This window comes from Stigmatopora nigra, chromosome 4 (assembly GCF_051989575.1).
Source record: "Stigmatopora nigra isolate UIUO_SnigA chromosome 4, RoL_Snig_1.1, whole genome shotgun sequence".
NCBI classification, from domain to species: domain Eukaryota; kingdom Metazoa; phylum Chordata; class Actinopteri; order Syngnathiformes; family Syngnathidae; genus Stigmatopora; species Stigmatopora nigra.
Window position 1 is genome coordinate 2,064,274 of NC_135511.1, and position 20,816 is coordinate 2,085,089.

The 20,816-nt window shown below is 42.0% G+C and overlaps 2 protein-coding genes across 2 annotated transcripts in view; one reads left to right on the forward strand and one right to left on the reverse strand.

Annotated features, from left to right (window-relative positions):
• The first annotated feature begins 1,063 nt into the window (after window positions 1-1,063).
• On the forward strand, window positions 1,064-3,061 carry LOC144195868 (hydroxycarboxylic acid receptor 3-like). Its single transcript, XM_077715729.1, has one exon. It carries the CDS (start codon window positions 1,372-1,374, stop codon window positions 2,350-2,352), a length of 981 nt encoding a protein of 326 aa, XP_077571855.1. The 5' UTR covers window positions 1,064-1,371; the 3' UTR covers window positions 2,353-3,061.
• A 5,275-nt stretch (window positions 3,062-8,336) lies between these two features.
• Window positions 8,337-20,816, reverse strand: part of kntc1 (kinetochore associated 1) — a 54,857-nt gene continuing 42,377 nt past the window's right edge. Inside the window, exons 32-47 of the mRNA XM_077714568.1 lie at window positions 19,806-19,971; window positions 19,363-19,421; window positions 19,078-19,273; window positions 18,922-18,995; window positions 18,015-18,225; window positions 16,064-16,176; window positions 15,935-15,972; window positions 14,934-15,012; window positions 14,734-14,858; window positions 13,614-13,749; window positions 12,248-12,343; window positions 12,115-12,171; window positions 11,922-12,040; window positions 11,720-11,849; window positions 10,052-10,138; window positions 8,337-9,333 (exon numbers count right to left, since the gene is read on the reverse strand). Coding sequence (XP_077570694.1) covers window positions 9,265-9,333; window positions 10,052-10,138; window positions 11,720-11,849; window positions 11,922-12,040; window positions 12,115-12,171; window positions 12,248-12,343; window positions 13,614-13,749; window positions 14,734-14,858; window positions 14,934-15,012; window positions 15,935-15,972; window positions 16,064-16,176; window positions 18,015-18,225; window positions 18,922-18,995; window positions 19,078-19,273; window positions 19,363-19,421; window positions 19,806-19,971 — 1,755 coding nt within the window. The 3' untranslated portion in view covers window positions 8,337-9,264. The remainder of the gene's footprint in view (window positions 9,334-10,051; window positions 10,139-11,719; window positions 11,850-11,921; window positions 12,041-12,114; window positions 12,172-12,247; window positions 12,344-13,613; window positions 13,750-14,733; window positions 14,859-14,933; window positions 15,013-15,934; window positions 15,973-16,063; window positions 16,177-18,014; window positions 18,226-18,921; window positions 18,996-19,077; window positions 19,274-19,362; window positions 19,422-19,805; window positions 19,972-20,816) is intronic.

The window sequence follows — 20,816 nt, forward strand, 5'->3', positions numbered from 1 at the left end:
CATACAAAATATAACAGGGAGTAACATACTCACAAGCCTGCAACTCAGCAAGGCATCAAGGCATCAATGGCAAAGGCAAAGGGGCAAGGGGTGAACTGACAACTGAAAAGGCTTTAAATAAGGGCAGGAGGGATGATTGGGGAATTAATTACAGCTGTGTTGGCCTGGGCAGGGCTCGGTCACAGGGGGTGGAGCCACAGCTGCAGATATCTGTAAAGAAAAGAAAGCACACACCTCCTACATAGTGTGTGTCCAGGCTGCCAGCCGTAACAGTCAAGATGGACTTAATTCTTTTTTCAAATTGAATAATTTTATATTTTGCATTCACAAAGACTGGCATATTAATTTCCTTATAATATTGACCCAAATAATGTGCAATCCAGCAGACGATCCTTTGGGTGCAATGATTTTTCTTAAGATTTTCCCTTCAAAGTAACAGATTTGTACTCCTTATATAAACCATGAATATGGAGGTTAAAATTGTGAATCGAGGGGCATCTTATACAAGAGAAATTGTCAAATTCAATGATTTAAGGGTACGGCTTATATGTGAGAAAATACGGTAAGTACATATTTATTCGAGTATACCGCGCACACGTGTGTAACGGGCACCCATAATTTGTAACAAAATATCTTTTTTTTCACTTTTTCTCAGCTCACACAACGTATTGCACCAGTACTGGTAACTGGCAAATGCTGAACACGTCACCCTGACAAAACATTTATTCACAATATATGGTACGGAAACCTGGTAAAACAAACTACCTGTATGAACACAATTCTCAAATGGAATTTACAATTTGAAATCCTTAAAGTACATCATTCATCATCATAATATTTAAAGTTTTGGAAAGTTTGATTCATCATCATCATCATCATCATCATATTAATCAAACAAATGATTCCATTCTTGTTGAATTATTTTTCTAAATGTGAGCACCAGCCAATAGAATGGTCTCTCGCACTCCATCTGGCAGATAAATATGGGTTTTACCTCTTCCAATTTAATGGCTGCTGAGGGGACATTTTCACCAGGAGGGGGCGGTGTTTCACCAGGATCTTTGTATAAAGCGCACCCAAACTTTACCTTTTTTGGGACAAAATTTAGCTTGTTATACTCAAATAAATACAGTAACAGAAAGTGACCAGTGAATACCTTCAACGAAAAAGGATGTGAGCCCTGGGAGTTTACTAAAGTTTCTTCAGATGTTAACTTCTGTAGTTAATTTTGGGTCCTTTCATGAAAGATTCTAATCTCTGTTGAGAATTCACACACTGCACAGCTGCGCTTAGTCAGTAGCAAAAAGCAGAAGCGTGCAGGGGCTTCCTGTTTGGTATTTAAAGAAACGCACGGAAGGATCTGGGGTTGACATGCATTGCAACTTTAGCACGGGTCTCCTGGAGCGCACCCTCCCGGCTCTGCTGTCGGTGGAGTTCGTGCTGGGGGCACTCGGCAACGGGCTGGCTCTGTGGGTCTTCTGCTTCCGACTGCGGCCCTGGAAGAGCAGCACTGTACTGCTCTTCAATTTAGCGGTGGCTGATTTCTTACTCAACAGTATCTTGCCCTTCCGTGCCAGCTACTATGCCTCGGGTGTTCGATGGCGTTTTGGCCGTACACTGTGTGACGCTTCGCAGTTCATGCTGGCGCTCAATCGCACGGGCAGCGCGCTGTTCCTTATGGCCATTGCCCTGGATCGTTACGTGCGGGTGCTGCACCCACACAGCCGCCTCAACTCGCTCAGCCCTTCCAAGGCAGCGTGCGGGGCGGTCGCCCTCTGGTTGCTGACCATGTGCCTGACCTCCAATGCCCTGAGCCTGCGCAATCTTAACGGTGGCTACTGTGAGAGCTTCTTGGTGGAGACATCGGCCCGGGGCAACCGCCTCTGGCACAAGTTCAACTTTCTTTTTTCTTGCTGGGTACCACTGCTAGTCATCCTGTTCTGCACGGCGCGCATCGCCACCCGGCTACGGGCCCGGCAGCTAGGGCAGCGGGGCAAGGTCAAGAAGGCCCTCTGCTTCCTGGCGGTTGTAGTGACACTCTTTGCCCTCTGCTTCCTGCCCAGCAATGTGACGCAGCTGCTCATCTGGATCCGAACCCGGGAGGTCTCCGAAAGCTTGCCCGAGACTGAGGTCTGCGCTGCCATGGACCACCTGACCGTGGCCTTCTACTTGACCGTCAGCCTCACCTATCTCAACAGCACCCTGGATCCCCTGGTCTACTACTTCTCCAGTCCCACCTTCAAAAACATCTGCAGAAAGTCCCTGCACCTGACTCAGGCCGAGACCACTGGGAGCACCGACAAGAGGACCGGCACTCGGGAGACAGCCTCGCACTCGTGCAGCCAGATTTAGAGGCATTCATCATACCAGATATTTTTAAATCCCTTGCTAAATAAACTAGTTATTTTAATTAATTTTAAGGGACTGTGATGGAAAATTCATCCCTACCAAAGTGAAAGCTCTTGGAATGCTTCTGCCCTTAAATTCAATCAGTTTATATTCAATTTGTCTCCAGTTCAATTGAGGCGGGGTGGGTGGCAGCCAAAGAAAAGTACTCCTGCTTCAAACAGATTGGATGTCTAGCGATTTTGATGCAAGACAATGAGTGAGAAAATACATTTCTTCCTCTGGCAAAGATGCAGCCCCTAAACATTAGTTTACTATATATATAGACCTAATCCATTTTCAGTGAGAGGATGACAGTGAATAATTTATTAGTAATATTTGTTCATCTGCTGCAAACTCAAATATGATTGGACGTAGACCAATGATGTACTCTTGAATCCAAAACAAAAACATGATCGAACGCCACATTTTTGGATATCTATGGCTGCTAGCCCTCCCAATTCAAATGGATTGGATATTTACCAGTGATAAACTCATTTCACTTCACAGTAGGGTGATTGGAAGCCACAGGAGTCTCTTATCATCAATTCTACAGAAATAGTTCTTTTCCATTCATGTCGTATAAAAAGTGATATTTTTGGAATTATCAATAACGTTGAAAATTTAGTACAATTGCAATAAAGAGCGATACTATCATGCCTTTTTTTCACACAGAGATTGACGTATCTAACTTCCTCTTTCAGTGTGATGGTTCACACATTCACAGAAAACTAAATTCTCAGAATAAAGCTCGTTGACACACAAGATGCAACTTGACTTTAAAAAAAAAAAAACACCCCCACAAAAAACAACACCTCTGCAATTTTATCACATCAGCTTTGCCATTAAACATTCCCAAATTCACCTACAAATAAAGAGGAAAAGACTGTCTTCTGGATTTTTCATTTGCAAGGAGAATGACCACCGAGACAGCTTCCAAACTCCATTCTAAGCTTACACGTCTTTTCTGTTGTTTTATTACATTCTGAGGCCCTTACTACATGGAAATCTCAAATTCTAAAGCAGTGGTCTCAAACCGGTTCCACATAGGGCCGCAGTGGGTCCTGGTTTTTGTTCCAACCGATCCAGTGCCGACATTTTAACCAATCAGGTGTCTTTAAAATAAGTAGCACCTGACTCTAATTAACTGATTGCACTTGCAAAAGGTATCCTTGTTGAGTTGGAATGAAAACCTGCACCCACTGCAGCCCTTTGAGGACCGGTTTGAGACCACTGCTCTAAAGGGAGAGGTAGAAACACAAGTGAAATGTCTGAGGGTGTTTATCTATGTGTGTTGAGTCCATACATGTCAACCTCGGCCAATTGCTCCCCTTATTGATGATTGGAATTCCCCATATTAAGCGGTAGAAAAACATGCAAATGCAACGGCGCACATATTTACTCACACAGGGCGCACATCTCCGAAGTGGATGGCTTTCTGACGCTCACAACTAAAAAGAGTTTCTGCAATTAGATACATTTGGAAAGAATTATGACAATGCTTTTCCGTCGTACATTTTACTCCTTAGTCAAGTAATTTTGATACTAGTCTCATAATGCACAATCACGACAAAAAGAGAAACAACAACAATAATGATGGCGGGAACAAACTCCCGGCCCGGTTCGATAGCAACAAAAGAAACACACACCACATACAAATTAGATCACAGCTGTGCAGTGGCGGTCCGTGCATTTGTTCGTCGAGCCTTCAACTGGTAAAATCCACTTCCTAGCAGCATTTAATGATTGAGTACAAATACTGGATCTTTTCAGACATTACAACCGGGCTGGGGGGTTGATTTTTTTTGGGAAAAGACAGCGATGAATGTCAATGGCGTACCGGCAAACATTGCCCGAAAATAGGGTAAAATCAAGCCGAAAACAGCATTTATTGATTAGATAAAAATGTTGGAGCTTTTTAGACATCAGAACCGGGCCCGGAGTATCATTTCCTCGGGAAAAAGACAGCAATGAACCGAAACTGGCTTTAAATCCACACAACAATATATTTGCTTGTGCAACTCGCTTCAAATAGTTTTGTAACTCTGGCTAATGACGTATCCCTATGTCTGCGACAAGGCAATGATGTATCCCTACGCCTGCGACAAGGCAATGACATATCCCTACGCCTGTGACGAGGCAATGACGTATCCTTACGCCTGCGACAAGGCAATGAAGTATCCCTACGCCTGCGACAAGGCAATGACTTATCCCTACGCCTGCGACAATGCATTGTGGTGTTGCCAACTCGAAATCTGATTGGTTAAAGCAACAGTCTTATCGACGCTTGTTTAATGCAGCAGAGCCCGCAGAACTGATTGTGAAGCCCTTGAGGCAGGTTTATGACCCTGGCAACAAATAATGTCTGAAATGTGATTGGTTAAATGCTTCAATATGAAAACACATCTGGAAGGAGTGCAACCAGGGGGAAAGCAATGAAAGGAAGCTAACAGACAATTTGGAATTATTTAATAAGTATTGATGGACAAAATATAATATATGATTTAGATATTTTAGTCCATAGAAGGCCTTGAAGGCCCTGATGGCCCGCCACTGCCTGTGAGAACTCTGGGAGACAGAAAAAGCAGAATAAAAGAAAAAAATGTGAAGATACAGGACTGTAACATGCCAAAAATGGAGTGCACTTATAAACACCAATTTGAGTTATCTGACTCTTATCTATAAAACCCAGTTTTCTTTTTGTTGCTTTTTAGCCCTGAATATTGCATTTTAAAGAAAACTACCATTAGTTCATAGTAAGCTGAAATTCCCATCCTATCTCCAACACCGTACAATTTGCCAAGACTCAACAATCTTAAAAAATGCTCAGCACAAACATATCGCATAACAAAAAAAAAAAAAAAGATCTGCACAAAGAGGCCAAGAGTCAATTGATGTAATGCCAAGAGTCAATTGATGTAATGTTTTTATGGAAGGGATCTGCGGATGACTTTATTTTCTGAGAATTGCTCAAGATTGCTTTCTACTTCCTGATACCCACACAAAGACTTCCACAGACCATCCTTACGAAAACCCGTATTGACATCTTTCCAAGTCAGATTCAAATTAGACGATTAATCACCAAACCTACATCAAGACACTTGAAAAAAAATTATAACACCCTTCCACCAAACAAATCCACTGCTTGGACACACACCACAGTCTAACAGTCCAACAGTCCAACACAGTCCAACCCAACTCACACACCACCTTGTGTTGGTTTGTCTGCAGTAGTCAATGTAGATAATAATAATAATTTGGAGTCTTCTTTGGCTAAAGTTTTAAGATGGCAGCGCCAATGCAAGCAGCAACAAACACTCCCGACTTTTGTACTTTTTGTTTTTCGTGTGTCTATTTGCAAGTTGTTCGTCAATAACATAAAATACAGCCACATGGATTTATTAAATACAAAAGGAAGGTATGGAAACAAGTGAGATTTCTGAGCGCTTCATCTGTGCATGCATGTGCGTCGAATACATTCGGACCAAAACACGTCCACAAAAGTCTAAACAGATGTGGACCGAACCACCTGGAAGCCTGGTGGAGCATCTGAGGGAGGGCAGAAGGTGCAGGTTCCCAGTAATCTGAGGCGTTCTGGCTCCTCTTTCTTTATACTAAACAAGGCTTCCAGGAGCAAAGCTTATATACTTAATTGAATGCATGGTAGTATGCAAGTATGATAAATTAATAATGAACTAAGGGTGAGCAAACCATTCTTTAATCGCAAGGCCAAGCTTATACTTTGTTGCAACCAAATGTATACGAAATAAAAACCCCTCACAATCAACTCATCATTTCATTCATATTTATTACAAATGACAGTTAATTTGTACATGACTTTGAACCGCCAAAGACACTTGAGACCAGCACCGAATGTGATGTGAGACGATCCCATTAATGTACCCTCATGAGAGAACCCTTTGAGAGGCTCTCTAAAGTCCTGTTTTATTCAATCCTCTTGTTGACCATCAGCGTCACTGCACTTGAGGATCACATGAAATCACTTCTAAATAGTCATGCTTTTAAACAAGGTTAGAATAGCACACAGACACGAGTACGCAGTATGCATGAATGCAGTACCTACACTCCTGAATCTACAGAAGGCTGACTGCTAATCTAAGTTCTGCAATTTATAAACAAATTGATGGCAGACATTGAATGATGTTTTAGCTGCCATTGGCGCCGGGAGATGTACAATCCCTTTTGACAAGGAGCGGCCAATAGAGGGAGTGTTGATTCAAAAGAAATTGCATTTATTAAGCCATTGAAATGAATGAGAAATCCTGTCAAATCATTGACGGGGAGTAGAGTGCACTAACAAAAAACTTTAATGACTGTGGCAAGATTCTCAAAAAACAACAAAGACATCAAAATCAAATAACAAAATCAAACCTGACGGGGAGGATGTGGAAAAACCAGGATCTTTGAACATGGACATGAGCCTGACGAACGCAGATAATTCAACAAGTACTGTGTTTAAATAGATAAAAATGGGTTGACGAAAAAATCGGAAATACGTGGGTAACACAAGCAGCAAGTAGGAGTTACACCAGGGGCAGGTAAACAACAGGTGAACTCAGTGGAAAATCACAGGGACAGGTCACACACGGGGGAAAAACACAACAAAACCAATCCAAACAAATCCAAAGACAATTCAATCATTTAAATGTAAACACACAAAATAAATCAATTAAAAAACCCTTGTCAGCAGTGAGGTCGCTCATAGATTAGATTACCCTTTATTCGTCCCATATTTGGGAAATTCAGTTTGTAGCAGTAGCAAGCACAGACACTGCAAAAGACAAAGTAGACCTAGACAAAACTGGAACCACACATTTTATTTGTATTTGCTTGTGCAGCTCGCTCCAGATACAGTTTGGTAGCTCTTGCTAGTCCACGCTATCACTAGCCAATCATAGTTGGCGAAAGCAATGCCGTATCCCTACACCTGCGAGAAGGCAATGTGGTGACGCCAACTCAAAATCGGATTGGTTAAAGCAGTGGTTTTCAAAGTGGGCGGTACCGCCCCCCGGGGGGTGGTGTGAACTTTCAGGGGGGCGCTGACGAATAAACAGGCGAATGGGGGGCGTTGAAATAGTGAAGGGGGCGATGGAGCAATTACAGTAAAATGTGACGTTGGTGTTTGTAGAAAGGCCGGAAAAATTGATTGTCTGTAATAAAAAGTCGACAAAAAACAAGCTTTATTGAAACAAGAAACGTTGTCTGCTCGAGCGCTCACGAGCAGCGCGCATATACCGTATATCACTAATTGTCGCGAGTTTATCGTCGATGCAGGCGACTGGGGAAACCACCACCATCCAGTCAGCCGCAGAGGAGCACACAATAGCGCGCCGGCAACGCTTAACCACAGACGTATGCGCACAGCGACCGGCTTAATGCATCAGCTATCAATTTTTATGATTCGAGGTGAACTGCGCATTGGTCTATTAAAAGAAACGAAATTAGCGAATAATATCTGAGGCGCCTGTCTTCTATTTATTTAAGCTTCTCTCCACATGCAAGTCAGTTTTTATAGCTGCCAGAAAGCAACTATACGTGCGCGATTTTCTCATCATCACGACAGAAATCATTTTAAAATTGTTTTTTTTAGTCTTCAAACTGTTTGTGATTGAAGAATCAACCAATTCTTGTGACATTTAGCAATATAGTCGTTCTAGCGTTCGTTGGAAAGGGGTAAAGAGGGGGGCGTTGGCATTTTGGCCCGGCGGTGAAGGGGGCGGTGGCCAAAAAAGTTTGAAAATCACTGGGTTAAAGCAACAGTTTTATCGATGCAGCAGCAGAGCCTGCAGAACTGATTGTGAAGGCCTTAAGGCAGATTTCTGACCCTGGCAATAAATAATAGCTAAAATGTGATTGGTTAGATGCTTAAATATGAAAACACACATCTGGAAGCAGCACAAACAGGGGAAAGCAATGAAAGGAAGCTGACAGACAATTTGGAATTATTTAATAAGTATTCATAGACAAAATATAATTGACATCAGTCTGTGATTCAGATATTTTTTTAGGCCAGCAGAGAAGGCCTTCCAGGCCTCGATGGTCCACCACTGACACAAACACACATCTATACAATTTAAAATTAAGAATTCCAAACAACTTAGCATTAAATAGAACTTCCAAGGATTAACAGTCACCCCATCCTGTCGGTCACTACAGAGAGGCCATGCCAAGGATTTGTCCATTTTAATGCTTCCTTTTGCTTCAATAGCGTAGCTCTACAAGCAGGAGTACGCTAGGTCGCGTCATATTGCCTTGCAATATCAGTCAACCGTACGCCACATTCTTATCTTCTGTTTTTTGATGAATAACAGGGTGTGCTAATTAATTTCATTCACACCAATAATGCCAAATAAAGAACCCCGTGACGACAAACGACGGTCAAGAGAGTAGTTGTGGGAGGCTGCAAGTAACAATAAAACAGGCCACGATGTTACTAGCAAAATTTCAAAATAAAATATATTTTTAGATAATCTTATATATTTGCATATCAAAGTGTTTCATAACTTGAAAAATGTTCGTAAGTAGAGGTGCGAATGTTCTTTTTGGGGCAAGAATGTCAAACACTATAGTGGTAAGTAGTGGTTGTGGGAACTAAAAAAAATGCTTTATTTATCTTGGACAAACATGAGATGGCATAACTTAGTTAATTTTCTCACGTTTTTTTCCATTGACATACTCATCTTATTTTCTGAACCGCTTTATCCACATTCGGGTCGCGGTGCGGGCTGGGCACAGCTGAGATTGGCTCCAGCACCCCCCGCGACCCTAATGAGGATGAAGCGGTTCAAAAAATGAGATAAGATGAGATGTCAGAACCACCAGCCTAATGAAAAAACAATTACCGGCTGATCAGATATCTCATTTCTTTCTTCCTAACTCGCTGTCTCCAGTGTGTTGGTTCATGTAGGTGGTCACAATATCCCTGATCTGAAATGTCAAAAGAAAAAGCGCAGCCAAGTTAGCTCATTTGCCACCTGTGATAGCTGTACACATTCAATTAAGATGGCTTGGACGCCTAAGGCCGTCTGCGGCTGTCTGCAGCCGTTCGGGGCCCTCTACGGCATGCAAATTTGTAAGCAACCTCGAGCCCTGGTGTACCTGCCAACAACAGCCTCGCGTTGGCACATTACAATGTTCCCGGCAATAGCTATAGTGTTGCTTTAGTCATGATTTTTTTTCCAGTTAGACTTCCTTACACATGCATACTCTAATTTATATTAATTGATTAGCAACACTGTGATGTTATTAAAGTAATTTATGTATAGTTAACATGTTTAAATGAAGAAAATTGCACACATTTATCTTTATTTTAAATTTTTGAGTATGGCTCTGAAGGAATTAATTCATTTGTTTCCATACCACTTATTCTCACAGGGATTGCAAGGGGTGATGGAAAGATTGAGTTTCATTTTACCAGCATGATAGAGTTGCTCGTTCACATCAATGAAAAGCCACTTCCCTGTAATGTGTTGTGAATATTAGACTTAAACAAAAAACAATAATGCTCTTATCACATGTCTTCAGTGCTGGACAATCTTCTCGCCATCTTTGAGTTTCCCTTTCTGCAGGACTTAGATGTATTTGAACTTGTGACCGGAGGGTGTCAGTAGCTCGGCAATGGTTTCTCAATAAAAATGCGACTAACCTGCGAAGGAATGCCAGCAAATTCTCCTGTATTCACCAGCTCTTCCTGCTCAAGAATAGTGAGTGGATCACGTTCAGAAAGGAAGCCCTGCACACACCAAGCACCAATTACACTAATCCCCCCAATATTGTGGATGGTGTAGACTAGACATGGCCGCAATAACTGAAAAACTGCGTCGTAGGATCACCCCTATGATTACTTCATACCATACTAGATGTTTTTGTGCATAAACAAAAATACAAGTACAATTATCATTAAGTGTAATTACCCACTGATCATGCCAGCTACCCTTATCTACAGCGTAAATCCCTCATAATACTGGTTGATATTTTTATTCAAAGTGGTTACCACTCGCTCAGTGTCCTAGGAAAAGGATATCATGGCCGTCTTCTGAATATTCGCTTCTTAATTCTCTGTAAAATGCACGGTCAATTCGTTTACGCCGCAATGGCGTGATACGCTTTTAGCCTAACTTTTGTTTGCGCGTATACACCAAACCACAGCACAGAGTACCCACGCTTTATAGTCCTTGGAAAGGATGCTGGCGAGTGCTCATTCTGCGGACTCCCTCGTTCTGCTGGTGAACGTCAATGCTCACATGGGCTATAAGAGTGAGACCTGAAGGGGGCATGATTGGAAAGAACGCCCCCCCCTGATCGGAACCTCACTGGAGTTCTATTGTTGGAATTCTAAGCTCGCCTGGCAGACCCAACCATTTTGTGACGGTCTGCTGGGAACGCCTAGCGAGAGTCCCCCATCAGAAGAAGTTTTATTTCCCAGCTCCGACAGAGCTTCTCTGATGTCCAGGAACAGGGTTGTAGAGGATACTCCGGGAGTATGTGGTACAGGAATCCCTGATACGTGGGGTCCAATCATTCAGAGTCTGGCACGCACAACCGGCAATAAGTCGTTTCCGTTTCCAGTGGGGATTGGACTGCACGAAGGCTGCCCTACGTCATCGATCTGTTCATAATTTTTATGGACAGAATATCTAGATGCAGCCATGGCGTTGAGGGGGTCCGGTTTGTTGGCCTCAGTAATGCACCCCTGCTTTTTGCAGATTACGTGGTTCTGTGAAGCAATCGGAAGGAGAATCAGCACCTCCAAATCTGAGATCATGGTCCTCAGTCGGAAAACGCGGCATGTCCTCTGCGGGTCAGGGATGAGGTCCTTCCCCAAAGGACGCCGTTTGAGTATCTTGGGGTCTTGTTCACAGGTAGCCGAAGAATGGAACTGATTGCCAAGCGGATTGGAGCAGCGTCTGCAGTGATGCGGACTCTGCATCGGTACACTGTGTGTGATAGACCAGTCGATCTATGTTCCCACCCTCATCTCTGGTTACTAGCTGTGGGTCATGACCGAAAGAACAAGAGGTTGAAATGAGTAGAGCCCTGACTAATCCGAATCGAGAGCCGTCGGATGAGTTGGCTGAGGTGTTCTAGGCACGTCCCACTTCTGGTTGACGCAGGAATGGCTTAAGTAATCTATTTAAAACTGAGTTGTTTCAGCTCAGATGCAGCCATGCCTCACTCCTTTGTCTCCTGCCTGCTCTAGACTAACAAACTGTCATAGCTGCCATCATTCCGAAATCAGTGCAAATTTGGCATCACAACAAAGTCAACTAAAAATGAAAAAAGCAATGTGAAACAACATATCACAGCAAGTCACCTTAATCAGCTGCTCTTTTTTGCTGCCACAAGGGATGAGCAACAGCGTCCCCAAGGCAAAAGGCAGCAGATTGAGGCGGGCGAAGGCTTCGGCAATTCTTGTTAGGTCCATGCTCAACAACAGAGGACACCTTGGCAAAGTCCACAGAAGAACCTATCATAACCCACTCTTGTTCAGACGACGGAAGAATGAGCTGATGTACTTAAGAAGGAGGGAAAAATTCCCACGGAGCGTCGCTCGTTGATCTGTGTTCAGTGGTACAGAAGCTGAAGCAAACGGTGCTAGTAGCGTACTCTTCCAGGCCCGGGTAAAAACAGGAATCTGAACAAAATCAGCAGCAGCAGGAAAAGCCATCAAAAAACTCTCAAGGTTAGCATGGCACGAGCATGCACTACCTCCCACAGGGTCGGGACGGAGACGATGCTTTCCAGTACTTTCTGGAGGTCGTTGATCTGGGGAAAAAGGAAACCCGTTTTTAAAAAGACGTACTTACGAACAGATGGGAGGACTATACAAACATGACCTGACCAGGTTGAAGCAGAGCATCTTGTGGAGAAGAGCATTCCAAAGCTGAGGATCGTACACCTTGTACTCCAGGCAAAGCTCAGCCACCAAATGCACTGCCTGAAAACATGGACCTTTGTCAGTAGTGTTAAAATGTCACCCATAGGAGGGTGGGTGGAGCTGGTTGTTTTCGCATGTCATAAGTAAGCCTTGAAATCCGCTTTGACTTTTAAGTAGAAGTCGACCAACATTTACATAGTTGTAGCTCTCCTTAAGAAACTAAATGGTTCCAGAACTTGTTTTGTAACTTGGATTTTTCTTAAATTGAGAATAATTTTACATTGAACTAGTATAATTTGTACCACAATCTATAATACTAGCCCCGATCCTGAATCCTTGATGATAAATGAAAGAAAGGATAAAAGTACACACACTATATTTGAAACACATGCAAATGTTCGAATGTAAAAACAGAGCAACAATATATGAAAATTATTTATTAAGCCATTAAAATTAAACCAAAACACTGACCCAAACTAAAACTCTCTCTCGCTGGTTCTTTTAATATATACATCTCCACATACATTTTTAATTCCAAAATGAACAGGAAGCAACCCTGAAGTACCAAAATCAATAACTACCCTGAAATCAACAGGAAGTGACTAATGGAAAAAGGTGAAAATATTGCAAGGCAATTCCCTTGAAATCAGAAGGAAATTAGTTTTTAAAAAAGTCAGCCACTTTTAGACAAAACACACAATTCTGCCCAAATTTTGACCAAAAATAATCCTAACATTTTCCCCATGAATGTCGAAATGGCGGATTCAACTCCCACAGAATTGTTTCCATTCATTTCTATTTCCCTTTCAACTTGAGCAAATGATCACCATTATTGTATTTATTAATGTAAAAGCTTTTCTTGAATTGCCCAAAAATGTACAAACAAAATCAATCACCAGTGACACACACACACACACACAAAATCACTAGGTGACACACAAAAAAAAGCATTTACAGGAATTGCCCCGTGAATGCCCAGAAATCACCCGAAAGTGACCGAGTGTTCCAAAACGAAGAGGAAGTGAGCTATAAATGCCTTGAGACCAAAAGGAATCTCCCCAAAATGTACAAGAAGGCACCCGTGAGTACTCAAATCAACCAGAGGGGAACCCAAGAACTAATTGCCCACCATTGGCAATACTAGACATTTAATTCATAAAAATTGGGAGGCACTAGCTGTGAATGCAAATTTTTTGGTGTCATATATTAGGATGAGGGGTGAAGCATTTGTTCACCCAACCCAGTCAAACTTGATTGAACATCTAGTGCGGTCAATGCTAGACAAGGAGTTAAAAAGAAGACAGTGTAGGCAGGATATAAGCCACACTACCTGTGGTTCATGGCAATGGTTCTTCCATAAGCCTTTGATTAAGCCCTCTTTGGAACTGTGCAGAAAGGACGACAAGTTGCAAGGAAGGTTCAGTGCCTCCAGCCGGGATACCCACATGTAGCATCTCAGGTGCTGCCTGCCAAAAAGCAAATCAAATGCTACTTTGAAGACCAAAGTGAAATTAAAGGAAGTTCAATAAAATACAATATTCTGCATCACTTTGCGTGTTTAGTGGTGCAATGCTCAAATATAGGTCTGGAATATATGACGAAAATCGATATTGCGATTAAAAAAAAAAAGATCAGTCGATATCGATAATTCTCACGTTAACCACAAAATAATTTGTCTGTCAAATTTGAGTTCAAACTTCTGTGAATAAGTAAATAAATGACTATACTCGTTATTCAATATTAAATATAACTTTTACCTTACACAAAAAAAAATATAAAATATGATGAACCGTTTTTGTTGTGAGGTCATGCAATAAAGACGAGAAATTTTCTTCCGCACGCTCCACTATAAAAAGTAATAAATGATAAAATCGGCGGAAATTTTCTAAGGCATCTTTATTTTTATAATTTTGCCATCAAACCAGGGGTTGCTGTGCAATATATAAAAAGAAAATCAACTGAAGACATCACCATTGGCAAGCAGGCTACTTGCAGGTTCACAAATATGTATAAATGTATGTATGTATGTATAAATGTATGTATGTATGTATGTATAAATGTATGTATGTATGTATAAATGTATGTATGTATGTATGTATGTATGTATAAATGTATGTATGTATGTATGTACAAATGTATAAATGTATGTATGTATGTATGTATAAATGTATGTATGTATAAATGTATGTATGTATGTATAAATGTATGTATGTATGTATGTATAAATGTATGTATGTATGTATGTATAAATGTATGTATGTATGTATGTATAAATGTATGTATGTATGGATAAATGTCTGGCTGTCTGTCTGTCTGCACGCACACGCGCGCGCACACACACACGCACACACACACACACACACACGCACACACACATACCTGTAATTGATTAATTGAAGCACTAATTAACAGTATAATTTAGGCAACTGCCTGCACATTGGTGGCCTTACTCTAGTTGTGCAGTGGGTATCTTCAAATGGCCAGCTATAACATGGGCGCCAGCCAGCTTGATCAGGCAAAGGAGCACTCGAGTTCGGTGGCAGTACGTCAGAAGGGGTCCAGATCGACTCAGGGGCTGTTGGCAGAAACATCTCAGTCCACAGAGAGATGAATGGTAAGCGAACCTGAGAGAAAGCGAACGAAAACTAACCCAGGTCTCAGCCGAAAAGATAGAGCTGAGAAGGCAAACGCCTTTGGCTACAGGTTTAGACTGCAGCAAGTACACCGCTCTGAAAGAGAGTGGAAGTGGCATCAGATATACATATATAGAGAACAAAATGTATGCTGTTAGCCAATCTGGATGGTCGTCGTTAATTATCAGCCATTTTGTGTCATTGACATTCGATAAACATAATATTGTAGTAATTTTGTCGGACAAAAAAATTATGACTGAATTGAGGGTACGAATTATATGCGCATAAAAACACAAAATGCTCGAAACTGCAAGTTCACGACGCCATGAAATGATCACGTCACAACACAATGGCGCCACCTAGGTCCGGCGCAGCCATCATAGCTAGGTCTGGCGCAGCCATCTTACCTAGGGCCCTGCCGTCTAAACCTAGTCAAACTCTGACTGCCCAGACGCGAGTAGCCTTGATTTTTAAATAAAACCAAATTCAACATTCTTGGGGATTTTATTGGAGTAATATAAAACATCGAAAGAATTGATATATTCTGACATTAGAACCAATGTGGCTGCCACAACATTTTGAACTTCTGGTAAGAAAATTGAAATTTCTGTAAAAGCATCAGGTTCTCATCAAGATAGACTTATTTCTTTTTTCAAATTGAATAGTTTGATATTTTGCATTTACAAAGACGCGCATATAAACTTCCTTATGATATTGTGATTTTGATTCTTAGTATCTCAGAAATACCACGTGATGATTTTTCTCAAGTTTTCCCTTTAAAGTAATACAATCCCTATTAAAACCATGTATATGGAGGTGAAAATAGGGAATCAGGGGGGCTGCTTATACATGAGAAATTGTAAAATCAAACAATTTTAAGGATGCGGCTTATAGGCGCGGGTGGCATATCTGCGAGTAAATATGGTAAAAAATACAAAATGACCAACAAGAGATAATGGTTCACCTGTCACATGTTGAAAATGTACCCAAGTCAGTGATATCTAATGTATATACCTACCTCATCAAGTCTGGATCCTCCAAGAGGTCGACAGCTTCCTTAAAAGGGAAAAACAGAAAACTCAGTAAGAATCTCGATACAAAAAAAAAACTCATGGTATGTAATGTAATGGCCGGGGGTAAAAGGCACCTCGGTCGCCACCTGACCAGTTTTGCAGATCCACTTTTCCAACAATACGTTGTGGATTTTAACAAGATCCACATGGTTGATGGCTGCTATTTTTGTCACCGCCGCATTTATGTCTGAAACAGGATTGAGAAGAAGTCAGATCAGCACTTCTTAAACATATAACGACAATTTATTTTTTGCCCACTACCACCGCCGGCGCCATTAACTTATTGGGAACCACTGACGGTGAAAGACGACCAAAAATTAGACATCTCCCGCCATCAGCGGAAGCCAATGAGGTCAAATGTATTAGCGCCAGATCTGGCCCGCCACAACATTTTATGCTGCCTCTCAACGTGAATATACAGTCGTACCTCTACTTACAAAATTAATTGGTTCTAAAACTTTTTGGTAACTTAAAAATTAAATTCTCAAATTTGTGCATTTATTCATGCTTCGTTGAGAGGTTGTTTTGGTGCACATTGACCAACTCGTCAACGTCCTCATAACTGACCACACGCCCCATCGCCTGCCCCTGCGACACAATTTCGCCCACCGCAGGCTGCAGTTCAGGTCGAGGCACTCGGCCACAGCTTCCTTCAAGAAAGACTTAAAGACGACGAACGGCGGTGAAAAAACAGTAAGAGAATCTTGAAAAATGAAGAGTTGTTGTCAAATGCGAGGCCATAAGCCAGGGGTGGCCAAGTCCGGTCCTCGAGAGCCCTTTTCCAGTCTGTTTTCCATATCTCTCTCCTCTACCACACCTGAATTAAATGATAAACTCATCAGCAAGCTGTCCAGAAGCTTCATACCGATCCCGATTATTATTTCCTCCAACATTCCAAAAAGCATGCATGGTAGGCTGATTAGACACTCCAAATTGCCCCTAGGTATGGGTGTGAGTGTGCATGGTTATCCGTCTCCGTGTGCCCTGCGATCGGCTGGCCACCGATTCAGGGTGTTTCACACCTCGGGCCTACCCCAGCCTGGAGCCTACTCCAGCAACCTCCGTGACACTAATGAGGATAAAGCCGTTCAGAAAATGAAATGAGAGATTAGAATAACGTGACTCTTCACTACATCGCAGATTTAAAAAAAAAGTTCACAAAAATGTCAAAAATCCACGCTGAATCTCGCAAGCAGAAGACAGATGAAAAATGGCAAAAGTCAGAGCACCGCTTAAATACCATAGAAGAAAAATGGGCGCCCCGAATATCATATAAAGTGCCTATATGCACTACGTTTTGCCCTTTCCTGTTTTGTTGTGACTGAATTTTGCATCGCGCATATCCCCAGTGGCGACTTTTATTGAGTTGCCTTTGAATATGCTTCCTAAATATTGCCGTTCCTTGATATGGTAAAGGCGTAAAATGCTGATGCGGCATGGATGAATCTAAACTGTACCGTTCTTTTGTAGATGATTCAGCGGATAAGGACCGTGTTAATGGGCTCTGCCATGCGGTGAAAAGTGGAAGCTCTATCCCCTAGAGATGCACACATGTTGTGGCGATCTGTGTGCTGCTGACTATTTTTTGAGTCACCGTTGAAAATGCTTCCTAAATATTGACGTTCCTTGATATGATATGCTAAGGGTGTTGCACGCTATCGCGGCATAAATTCATCTACAGTGTGGCGTTCTATTTGTACAGAATTCAGCTGGTTGGAACCATGTTAATGGGCTCCAACGAGCGGTTAAAAGGAAGACATAGGAAGTAAAAGTACTTCCCCTCTGGAGATGCATGCGTCTTGTTTCGATTTGTATGCTCCGAATAAATACAAATAAATTCATGGTTTTAAGAGGGAGTACAAATGTGGTATATTGCGGTTAATGTAGACCAGACGTGGAATCGATAATTGAAAAATCGCCAAGGTGGGTCACCCCTTTCAAAAAAATCTCAAAGTATTGAATTCGCAATAGATGCGATACCCGGAGCATTACTGCACTTTGCAAAAAAATTGCAGAGTAGCTCACCGGGATAAGTAGCTGCACCCGAGTTCCTGAAGCGCCCTTCCACGCTGGGGTGCTCGTAGAGTTCAGCCACCAAGACATTGGGAACCCCACTGAGCTTGAGAAGATCAGGGTTGACAAGCCCGGTGTCTGTCAAGACATTTTCTGTGCCAGATCGAAGCCACTGCAGCTGCACTTTGGACAGGAAGGCTTCCACTCGGCTCCGCGTCCTCTCCTGTTTACGGGTTGCACAGACTTCAGTTAGGCAGTGGAAACAGACAGGCTGAGCTCATAGAAAAACAAGATTTGTGTGGAATATCACAAACTTTCCAAATATGTCAAGAAGAAATCAACCCATAGCCACGAAAGACAAAGTAAGTTAGCCACATATGATTTTTCCTGTTTTCTGCTCTCTGGACAGCCCTGATAATTTTTGCAGAATCAAAGGCACATGACCCAAAATCAACTGGAAAAGACCTGTAAAAATTCCAAGATTAACAGTAAGCAATTTGATAAATGCCCCAAAATTAACAGAAAGTGACTTCTGAATGACGCAAAGTCAACGGTAGTGACCCAAAAATCTTTCAAAATCAATCTGATATCAATAGGGAGGGACTCGCAAATACCAAAACATCAGTAGGAAGCAATCTGATAACACGAAGTGACCAAGGAATGCCCCCTAAATCAATAAGAAGGGACCCGTAACTCCCAGGAATAGCATTTTCTCCTAAATTTAGTATTCATTTACATTTTTAAAAATTATAAATGGATTAAAAATGAAAAAGTAAAATGGAATAACTAATTACATTATTATTTATTTGTTAATATTATATATAATATTAAATGTGTTTGGAATGACCACTTAAACTAAACTTCTCTCATTTTTTTTTAACAATTTAAACCAGCACATGTACCCTGAAGAAATACCTACATCCAGGTCAGGATCGTCTAGCCACAGTTTTCCCATCGTCAAGCAGAAGCAGAGGGATTGCGTCTTCTCGTAACCTGTAGACAAAGCGCAGAGCCCCTTTTAGCCTCCCCCCCTTGAAGCCACGCAATTATTATGCATGACCGGTATAGCCCAGACCTGGCGGCAGCTCCTGAGTAAGCTTGTGGGCGGTGGCAGCCGCCCATTCTCTGTTCTGGATGTGTCGTACGAAGCTCATTACGCTCAGGGCCACCTTTTCTATAGCCTTGCCGTGACGTTGCTCCAGTACGAGGGGCTTCAACTTGGCGTAAAATATGTGGTTGGTTATAAGCATGTAAAGCTTATCCAGGCTCACCTGCAGAAAGAAGGAAGGGCGGGACGAGAGGGGCAAGTGTTCGTCTTTCATTCTAGCATGGTGCCGCTTTTTTCGGCGCTTGCTACTACCTTCATTAATTTGCTGATTAAAAGAAACGTTGGGAAGGTCTGTTCGTTCATCTCTGGAGCTTAAATGCAAACAAAAAATGTCATATTTTATGGTATTTTATTATTTCATTGTTTAGTGGTTGCGATTGACTACGCTATAAGACCAATTCATTTGACGTAGTAGGGATAGTGGAGGAATCAAAAGGAAGTGACAAGAATATTCACAAATGCACACTGACTGACCCAATTATACCCAGAATTTATGAAGTGAACTAAAAAGGCCCAAAATATCCATAACCCAAAAATGACTCCCAAATCAATAGGAAATGACCAATGAATGCCACAATATAAAAAATATAAATGCAAAATGAACGGAAAGTGGCTAAGCAAAGCCCAAAGGAGTTTACCACCCATCAGAGAAAGTTAATCACTTGTCTTATAGAGGAAGATGGCAGGTGACTCACTTATGACTTTCCAGTAGTATTTACTCTGCAAGAGTAGGTGAAAAGGCAACCGGACACTATCTAGGCGACCAGCGGTGGGGTCCTTCCCGGAAATGTAAGCGCGCTCCAATTCTGACGGTGGTGCTGTGCGCTTATATGACTTTAAGTGGTGCAGGAGTCCTGTTGCCTGACAAGAAAACAGCTCATATTATAAAACTGATAGTGTGAGGAGAAAAAGTCTTTAAGGGCACTGCTAATTGAGTGGATTTTTTTGCTTTCTTCATCATCTCATCTCATTTTCTGAACCGCTTTATCCTCACTAGGGTCGGGGGAGGACACCCTCAATTGGTGGCCAGCCAATCGCAGAGCACAAGAAGACAAACAACCATTCACGCTCACTCTCATACCTAGGGGCAATTTAGACTGTCCAATTAGCCAACCATGCATGTCTTTGGAATGTGGGAGGAAACCGGAGTACCCGGAGAAGACCCATCCAGGCCCGGGGAGAACATGCAAACTCCACACAGGTGGACTGACCAGGATTTGAACCCAGGTCCCGGAGTGTGATGCCAATACGCTAACCACTCATACACTGGGCTGCTATCCTTAAATAATTAATTAAATAAATTAAGATTTTGAAAAAAGGAAAGAAGCTAGCAGGCTGATTGTGTCGCCAAGTACAGTGCCACACATTAGCGCAAATAAATTCTTTTGGCAAAGAAATGTGTTGCAAACAAAGAAGTTGTAGACATAAAAGTCAAGGTAATATTGATGACCCTAAGCCACAATAGCGATTTAGAGTAGCTATCAGTTAGCTGGACTGGAATTTGTGAACCAGATGGCTTCTAGAGTGAAGACTACATGTTGGTCATTAGTATGGATAGCAAAACATCCCATTTGTTATTTTGATTGTTTTACCCCATTTGTACAGCAGTTAAAACAACAATAATAATAATATGACAAAAAAGGTGCCGTGCCCCAGGCATAAGAAACTGAGTAACTTTTACTTCGAGATAGTTTTAAATCACATAC

Excerpts from the sequence above, each read along its gene's own strand:
- LOC144195868 (XM_077715729.1), top strand. The coding sequence starts at position 1,372 with ATGCATTGCAACTTTAGCACGGGTCTCCTGGAGCGCACCCTCCCGGCT.